General features: G+C 40.2%; 1 protein-coding gene across 3 annotated transcripts in view; it reads right to left on the bottom strand.

The window, feature by feature from the left end:
• Positions 1-1637: 1637 nt before the first annotated feature.
• Positions 1638-9715, bottom strand: part of KIAA0825 (KIAA0825 ortholog) — a 250061-nt gene continuing 241983 nt past the window's right edge. For 2 of the 3 annotated variants that reach the window (XM_042449195.1, XM_042449197.1), the window contains one exon: positions 1638-3507. In XM_042449195.1, coding sequence (XP_042305129.1) covers positions 3384-3507 — 124 coding nt within the window. In that variant the 3' untranslated portion in view covers positions 1638-3383. The remainder of the gene's footprint in view (positions 3508-9715) is intronic. The other variant, XM_042449196.1, reaches the window with a different exon arrangement.

The raw sequence follows: 9715 nt of genomic DNA, 5'->3' as shown, positions 1-9715 counted from the left end.
TCAAATGTCTTTCCAACAGAAACTTAAATGGATTTCCTCATCTAAGTTTATAATTTTATATAGCCTCTGATCACAGCTTTCCACTGAACAATTTAATATATATGTCTTCATCTTGTTTTCTGGGGAAGATCCATTCTAGGTTTGTTCACCAGTAAAAGTACTAGGGATATGAACAAGATATGGGTGTTCTCCTGGGAGATTCACAGCCTCTGGGGTTCTCATATTAAATAGAACAAGGGTTCCACCTCAAAAACCATAGTAAATGCAGTCAGCCCTTGGTCTCCGAAGGGGATCCGTTCTGGACCACCACCACCCCGCAGATACCAAAATTCATGCTCAAGCCTGTGTTGTCCCCGATGGCAGTGCGTGCCCATGGGCCATTAGAGATAGCCCCCACTGTCCCATGGTGGTGCGTGCATGTGGCTGCTCCGCCACAGGACAACGGGGGCTGTCTTGAATGGTGATGTGACCATGGGTAGATGCCACCTCTGGGGACAATGTGGACTTGCTGTCTGTGGATGCTTGAATCTATGGATGGCAAGTCTGCAGATACCAAGGGCCAACTGTATTTGTAGAAATACAGTTGATTGAGGGGTCATGACTAGGGTTGCCATACCTCAGGACCGCCAGACCGGGACAAATGTAGGACAACATTTTCAAATGTAGGACACTTCCCCCCCTTTTTTTTTTAAATGGAGGACACTCCACGCCCCTTCCCAGCCTCCAAGGACACCGAGACCTCTTTAAAGGCCAGGAAGGGGCACGGGGTGTCCTCCATTTAATAAAAAAGTGTCCTACATAAAAAAGTGTCCCTCCTTCCTGGCCTCTGAGGAGACCAAGGCCTCCTTAGAAGCCAGGAAAGAGAGGGAGAGCCGGCTGCAATTGCCGCCGGCTTCCTTCTTCTTCCCTGGCCTTTAAGGAGGCTCCAGCCTCCTTAGAAGCCAGGAAAGAGGGAGAGCCGGCTGCGATCGCCACTGGCCTCCTCCCTCTCCCCTGGCCTTTAAGGAGTCCCAGGCCTCCTTAAAGGCCAGGAAGGCGCGCGGGGGCCAGCCGCGATCACTGCCCCTGGCCCCTGCTGACGCCTGGGAGGCGTGCGCAGAGGAGCGCGTCCCCTTTGGCGAGCTGGCCAATGGCTGGCTGGCAACAAAGCAGGGGACGAGCTCCTGCTTCAGAGGCCTGTGCGTGGGGCCAGGTCCAATGCATTGCTGGCGGCCAAACCGGACTGTGACCGGGAGGGCCCCCCAAAAGCGTGCTTTTCCCGGCGGCCACCCGGTTATGGCATCCCTAGTCATGACAAGAGAGATGCCATTATTCCTAGGCCCCTCCATCCATCCCTACTGCCACTGCCTTGGCCTCTGAGGGAGAGATGAAGCAGGCACATTTCCTATAGGCATATTTGGTATCTATATCAAGCAGAGAGCAGCAAAGCCAATGCAATGTGGGCTTGTGGTAGAAACAGGAGAAAATACTCAGGATGTTCTTGTAGGTTAAAAAAAACAACCCAAAACTTACATTTATTGTGTCAGGAAAGCCATTATTGTACACCGCTATGATCATTGCGGAATAGCAGTCTATAAATAAAACTTATTATTATTATTATTATTATTATTATTATTATTATTATTATTATTATATTGGGATAAGAAAGGAAATGGACAGATTATTACCTAAACCTTAACAGATAAGGCTGGCTCTCATTTGTGGAAGTTGGCTAGCATCCATCATGAGGCATGGCTGCTCTCTTCGGAGACAAAGGACTAACTAACTTTTGGGGAAAGGGGAAGGAGACCTCTGCAGGTAGGAAGAACGCAAAAGGGCTTCAGTACGTAGATCAAAGAAAGAAACAGAGGTGAAACAAAAGGGCAGGGACACTTTCTACAGCCCCCTCTGTTACTTAATGGCTCTATCCAAGTATTGATGCCTCTTTACTTACAACAGTTCCATCATGCCTAGGCGCAGAACCAGATGGAAGGCCCTTCTCCCATCCTGACTACCACTGCTGTGGCCTTGGAGGGAGAGAACTACAGCCAGCATCTATTGGACTTAATCCCCCCCACCCCACCATCCCCCTTTTCTTTTGTGTTATATTTTAATTAGATGGTAAACTTGAGGATAGGGAACTGTTATGTTATTCTTTTGTATAGCGCCAGGTATGGTGATGGCACTATATATATAAATAAATAAATGATTATGATGATTATAATGATGATGGTGATAAGAAGAAGAGGGAACTGCAACCTTCTGGCTGTTTTTCTAGAAAAATTCGTGAAATGGTTTGACTAAAAGAAGAACTTTTTACAACACTAGAATGTAAATCCCCGCAGCCCCAAGATGCTGAAGTAAGAACAAAAGGTGAATTATGATATTTTATACTTTTACTGTTACTCTTTGGCTATTTCCCTCTGTAGACATATACACTCTGTATCTACAGTCTGAGAATGCAAATATAAAGGAATAAATATACATATGGCTCATTGGTTTTGCTTCTTAAGCTGCAGGTACTAGTAATTCAGGCAGAGTTCTTTATCTGTCACTCTCACCTTTATAAACTCCCACTGCTGCTAAATGTAGATCAAGGTGTCAGGATTTCTAGAGAAGAGGCTAGAATAATTGCATTCGGCCAAGTAAAATGAAAACAAATGAAAGTCCCACCTCTGAACTATTCTGGCGATCCAGGTATAAAGCAGTTTTCATTTCCTTAGGGCAAGTCCTAAAAATAAACTTGGAAGAGAGCTTTGATTGCTGGATGTTTGCCTTCTGAATGCTCAAACACCAATAGACATTGTACTCGCACCATGCAATGTTATATGTGTCGCTCAGAGGTAAGCTCCACTTAGTTCAATAGGATTTACTTCCAGATATATATGTGTAGAACTGGGACCTTAATAAGCTATCTGCTCAGGTGGTCAAGGTGCCAAATTGTTTTCAATAGCAAGGCATGTTTTAAATTTGAGAGACATAATATGGCCTTGAATGACTGTGCATCTATTTTATTAAAGTATGAAATAGTACTTCCATGTATTACACCATGCCTGTGCATAGACACTTGACAGCTATGAGTAAATATTGGCATACCCTAAGTTCCTAGGGTATTTCAAAATCATTAAGCATTCATTGGTATACTAACAATTTCATCTTTAAAATTTACTTTATGTAATATAAAGAATTTAAGAATTATTTTAGTTTTCTAATATTGCTTACAAGGAAAAATAACGACAAAATAAAATAACAAGATATAAAATACAGTGAGTGCCTTACTCTAGAAAACAGTACAAGTAAAACAAACAAAATGACAAAGAGTTTCTTTGGGATGTCATCAGTTATCAAGGTATTGCAGGTAACTTTACGTCTTTGATTTTAAGAGTAACAAATAAGTATGCTTGTCACATTCCCTGTTCTGCTTTATCTTCCGAGGCAAGAGAGGTTGGTGTAAGATAAAGCATTTTTAAATGTTCCACCATCACTTTTTCCTCTTCTTCTAGTACTTCTTTCTCTTTCATCTCCCACCTGAAATAAAAAAAATACACTTCTTGTATTTCTACAAATTAACACATTTTTTGCTGACATGTTTAGCCTATTTGTTAAATAAACAACAGATGTTATTAAAGGGTTTTAATGTATTTGGTGGAAGCAATTTATTATTCTTAACTACATAAAATATGCAATTTCTCAACACATACTTTGCATACTCAATATATCTAATTTATAATTGGTATTTATAAGGCATGGGTCAAAATGCACTGAACAAGCCATATGTGAAACTTTTCTCTGCACACTACTTGCATTCTTCAGATATTTCAACCTCTGTCGTCTTCCATACTCTGCAAACCTGTCCCCATTTGTGTGAACCTTTTGTCCTTCTCAGATGGCTAAATGAGAACATAATGGACTAGGTCTAAGCTCTCTACAATTTTTAAAAAGCACAGAACACAGAGGCTATATCCTCACTGAAGAGATAATCCAGTTTGACACCACTTTAGCTGCCATGGCTCAATGCTATGAAATTCTGAGAATTATAGTTTGTTGTGGCACCAGAGCTCTCTTACAAAGAAGGGTAAAAGTTTCACAAAAACTACAATTCCCAGAATTCCACAGCACTGAGCCATGGCACTTCAAGTGGTGTCAACTGGATAATTTCTGCATTGCAGATGCAGCCATTCTGTATTATTTTTACTACTAAGTATTATTTTTTGGAAAAGAAAGCATGAGATTAAGAATAAAACAGTTGTGATATTGTTCAACTCAATTAATTTGTAATGTATGCTCACTTTACTCATTTATTTTAATATGTACCAAATGGCCACAAAAGATCAAGTGGATCCAGATTAGGTCAGACATACGTAGATTGTATTTAACATAATTTAAGCAGACATCTGCTTGTGCAGCATGACTTCCTCTTCTTTATCCTTTACAATCAAATGAGGGAAGCTGCAAAGGAAGGCGAATCCAATTCACCAGTGATGGTTGTTTGCCACTGGTTAGTCCCTATTGGATACCACTCAGTGGATCTCAGTAACTCAGCTTACTTTTCACATTGATTTCAATGGGACTGAAGGGTGATTAATTCAATTTGGATTCAAAGCACCACAAGAATAGCATCAAAACAATGTTTTTTGCTTCATTTAAAGCTAGGACTACTATAGTTGCCCTGAGTGGCACATAACAGAGTACCTACTCTATTCTCACTAATTACTGTTAATGACTGTTTCTTTTATCATTTATTTATTTATTAAAATATTTATATGCAGTCCTATATTAGGGTATATAGTAAAGTAGTTTAAATAAGCTAAAAATATATTAAAGAATATAAGGTATTGAAAACAGATTTAAAATTTGTAGAAGTGTTTAAAACTATAAATAATAGTGTTTGGTTTGCATTAATGAGGCTCAAAGGCTTCTTACTCCTACAACCAGACCTAATGGCTGGTGTACTACCTGCTTTTAAATGTTACTCGCAGGTTTAATTGTACATAGATTTATAAATGGCTGCTAAATGCTTCCAGTAGAGTTTATTTTCTGAGCTGTGTGATGTCACCTGTATCTGCAAAGTTGCTCTAGGTCTGCTAAACTATTCTGTTTGCCTCCCAGATGTAAAGTCCCGAGTGTTTATTGCACCATTTGAATAATAATAATAATGCTTCACACTAATATAACATCTCAATACACATATATTGTCTCATGAATTTTTGCACCATCACTGTAAAGACAGAACTAATTTTACAAGCAATTACACATGTGAAACCCAGACAGATAATACTTTTTTGTAAGAATGTAGCAGGAGCAGTTGATCTGAAGCTGGAGAAGCATGTGTTTAACCCTTTTCACCACATGCCATTTTTCTGCTGCAAATCTGCCCCCAGCTGTTCTCCATCAACTCCATGGTATAATTGGGGAAGTGGTGCAACAGAAAGCCACAAATGAAAAAAGAAGACTTACATCACAAAGAAACACACAGTGCTATTTTCCCCTTGAAACCGTCTCCACCTTAAGTAGCTTTTCTCTAACAAAACTGGCCATTCAAGTTCCGCATTACTAGTTGTTTGAAAGTTGGAAAAGTTCTGTTTGTGGACGACAACTCCCCAAATTCTCCATACTGAGAAATTCAAGCATGGTACTTATGACGAGACCTTGTTAAAGACCAGGTTGCTTTTATTTTCCAACCTCAGAAGGCTTCCTGTTACTAACACTTGCCTTGCTTTTACACTTTTAACAGTACAGTATACTTAAAAGGTATAAGTGTTAGGTTCCAAAGTGTCTCCATAAACCACTTTCAATATTTTAAGTAGCGTGTATGTTCTTCTTTACACTTATAGTAAACACTTCAATCAGTCAACCACTGTAAAACAAACAGTAACGTTTATTGAGAAACATACAGAAATAATATTTCTGTGAGTTAATTTCAAGCTTAGTATGGCTACATTAAAATCAAATACTTGGCTGGATTTTAACCACTCCCTTATCTCGTAAACTGCATCTGCACTGCAGAAATAATCCAGTTTAACACCACTTTAACTGTCATGGCACAATGCTTTGGAATTCTTGGATTTGTAGTTTTGTGAGGTATTTAGCCTTCTCTTTCAGAGAGATCTGATGCCTCAACAAACAAGAGTCTCCAGAATTCCATAGCACTGAGCCATGGCAATTAAAGTGGTGTCAAACTGGATTATTTCTACAGTGCAAATGTAGTCCTATTACAACCACCAATCTGTCCCTGACTAGACTAGACCAGACCAACAGACATAACTGACATAACTACATTTTTAACTTTAACTGACTCTACATTTTTAACTATCAAGCTGCTCTTCACCCCGCCCCCAACAGCCAGCTTCTAAAGGCACTTCCTCACAGCAGTCCTCTCCAAATAGCTTTTTCATGCTCTAGATTTATTGCTTTTCTTTCTGACAGTTCACTTAATGTAGTTTGTATGTTTAATGTTAATTGTATATAAGGCATTGAAAAATATTTTCTAAATACTGCTTAATTATTAATGAAATAATTAAAGAGTTCCAACCTGTAGGTTTGTTACTGGAAGATGATTGTGGAGGAAAACAGACAGTTGCAGGTACCATTTCTTACATAATGGCCTGTTACAGACTGCCAAAATAAAGCTGCTTCAGATCTCTTTGGAGGTATGCTGTTTAAATGATGCATGGGTCCTAAGAGTCCGGAGGTCACACCAAAGCCATGCTCCAGTCCTAAGGACTAGAGTGCAGCTTTGGTGCATCTTACGGATTCTTAGGATGCATGCATCATTTAAACAGCATATCTTCAAAGAGACCCGAAGCAGCTTTATTCTGGCAGTCTGTAACAGGCCCATGTTAGATTGTTGTAATAACACTAATATTATGGCCATTGAGGGTTCAGAGAAAAGAAGATTCAAACTGAAGTTGACCAGTGATGTGAGTCTTGCATTAACATTGACATCCATATTTGGCTAAGCATCCTTATTCATGTACTGAACAGTGTGACAGAACTAAAGTAAGGCATTCATCTGATTCACAGTTCACTTCTTCTTAGTTCACACTTTATGAGGTGGAAAACAGCTCCCATGGAAATTACACTTATACTGTACAGGATTAGGGAGTTAGGGATACCAGTGGCATCCCCAGCCATGGTGGGGATGGGGCTAATGGGCAGGGGAAGGGGCAAGACTTCCACCTGCTTGCTGCGGCCTGGTTCTTCCAAGAATCCAAGGAAAACCAAGCCACGGCAAATAAGGAGGGGGGGTGTCACCTGGTGCAGTCCACACACCCTGCAACCACACAGTGATGCTACTGTGCTATATCATTTCTACACTAGTCTAGAATCTCGGTCTTAGAGCTGGAAGGGACCACAAGAGCCATCTAGAACAACTAATGCACAACTAAAGCACCCTTCTAAGATGTCCATCCAGGGGCCTCCCTGCCCAGAGTGTCATCCAGTGTGGGGAGACAAGGCTTTGGGAGGAAGGACTTCTGGGGGATGTGGCCAAAAGGGCACTCCCCCACCTCACTGCCACAGCATGTACAATGGCGCCCTCTCAGCAGCCCCCAGCCTTCTGAGTCCCACGTGATCATGGCCAAGTGGGACTTGGAAAGCAGCCATCCTCTTCAAGACTTTTGAGTCCCATGTGGCCATGGTCGTGCAGGACCTGGAAGGCAGCTGGCCGCTCCCCCAGAGTATACTACCCCACCAGCTGCACCCCCCTCTGGGTTGCCACCTAGTGTGGTCTGCACCATGGCACCCCCTAGTGTCCATCCAACCTATGTTTAAAGATCTCCAAAATAGGGGAGTCCACCACCGTCCAGGGCAGTCCATTCCATGGTCTTACAGTAAATATATTCTTCTTAATGTTTTGGAAGACCAGTCCTTGTTGAACCCAGGCTCCCTCCCTCCGTGTGTGTGCATATGTACAGCATCTTACAGCAAACCGAGTAGATTAGATCTGTTCAGATGTACTGTTCATCTAATACAGTACCAGCTATATTTTAGGTGGGAGAAAACAGCACAACATCCTCTCAAGTAAACATTGAAGAACCTTGCCATGCACACCCTGATAATAGCCTATATATTTTTATGACACTATGACCATTCTATAATACCGTTCAATATAAAATATTTAGAGATTGTGTATATCGCTGTTACAGCTGTTTGATTCTTGTTTTTGTTAATGTTAAAATCATATTAACCAGCCCTGTGAAGTATATGCTGTTGAGCTGCCTATCATCCCAGATCAAATGCCTTTACAAGATGTTTGTCCCCTTTTTGTGTCATCTAACAGAACATATTTAAAGGCCGGTCTTATAGTACTGATGTAAATCTTTGCTTACTTTGTTTCTGCATGCAAGAATAAATAATGCAAATAATTTTCTCCTTGCTCCATAAGCATACAAGGGTTTCTATACAATTTTAAAGTATTTAAATTTTGGCAACTTGCAAAAGAAAATTCATTTTGGGAGAAAATATACATGCTTCCAAACATACTCTGTTAACACCTCAAAATAAATCTTGCCAACCCACACACAGAGAGACAGAGAGAGAGAGATAGTGTCACAATAAATCAGTCAGTGTGAAGACACATCCCAGCATGTTGCCTCTGACCAGCACTGGATTAGGTTCAATGCCTTTTCCCTGTCCTTTACTAAATTATACCTCTCGTGCTGATATTTGTCCCCATGATCACGCTATTCCCCACCCCTGCCCACACAGATTAAAATGAACATATTCTGAGGCCCATTTTACCAATGTGAATAAATAAATGAAACACTAGGAGTGTTATCAAGTGTAACTTGCTTATTTCTTAGAAATAATTACATGATTATTTTTAAAGCAACTCTATAGCATAACAAACTGCAGGAGCCAAAGAAGCAAATTATCATTACTGTTCCAAAATGGGTTTTTAAAAAAAACCCCACAAAAAACACATGTCTCTCTGTCCAAATAGAAGGCAAAATACAACATTTATAGTACTAGAGATGTCCATAACAGAAGATGCCTTTATTAGCATATCCAAAATGCACAGCCATTATTTTGGCAATAGCAGCTGGCAAAAATGTGATGATCTACAAGTTCAAGTAATATGAATGAATTCATTTTAAAATCCTGGCTCCATCAGTTGAACAGCCAACATTCAACCTGTCTTGTTTCAAATTAAGAGCAACAATGTAGCTCTCAGTAAATGCCTTTAAATTTGTAGCTGGCACATTATTAACCTAGGATCAAATTCAAATGGTGAAATATTTAATTAAATCTGCTGTCCAGTGGCTTGGTCCAAATCATGATGCCATTATTGAGCATTCTGTTTATGACTAACTTAGTCATCATGTTGTACAAGTTTTATGAAAATTTACTAGGACAAGTTTACTTCCACCACACTTCTTATAGTTACTTTTAGGCCTAATTCTATAGACTTAGTTAAAATACAGTCAAGCATTTTGAAATCCCATTAATCCTAATAGAAGAAGTTTAAGCATGTGTCTATCTCATCTATTAATATTAATGGAATTTTGATTAGATGGGTTTTGGCCGGACCATGATCGATATGGCCAGGATCCAAGGCACCGACAGAACTGCTTCCATCGGTAGAACTAGGACTGGTGCAACCCTCATTCTCCCAAAGCTCTCCATGCTCTTCTTTTAGTTCTAAAATCTCAGCAACGTTTCAGTGACTTAGTACTGCTCAGAGCTGTACCTAATAATACCACAAAACTCATCCATGCACCTTCCCATTACCCAT

This window comes from Sceloporus undulatus, chromosome 2 (assembly GCF_019175285.1).
Source record: "Sceloporus undulatus isolate JIND9_A2432 ecotype Alabama chromosome 2, SceUnd_v1.1, whole genome shotgun sequence".
Taxonomy (NCBI): Eukaryota; Metazoa; Chordata; class Lepidosauria; order Squamata; family Phrynosomatidae; genus Sceloporus; species Sceloporus undulatus.
This window is presented reverse-complemented; position numbering and strand designations above follow the sequence as displayed.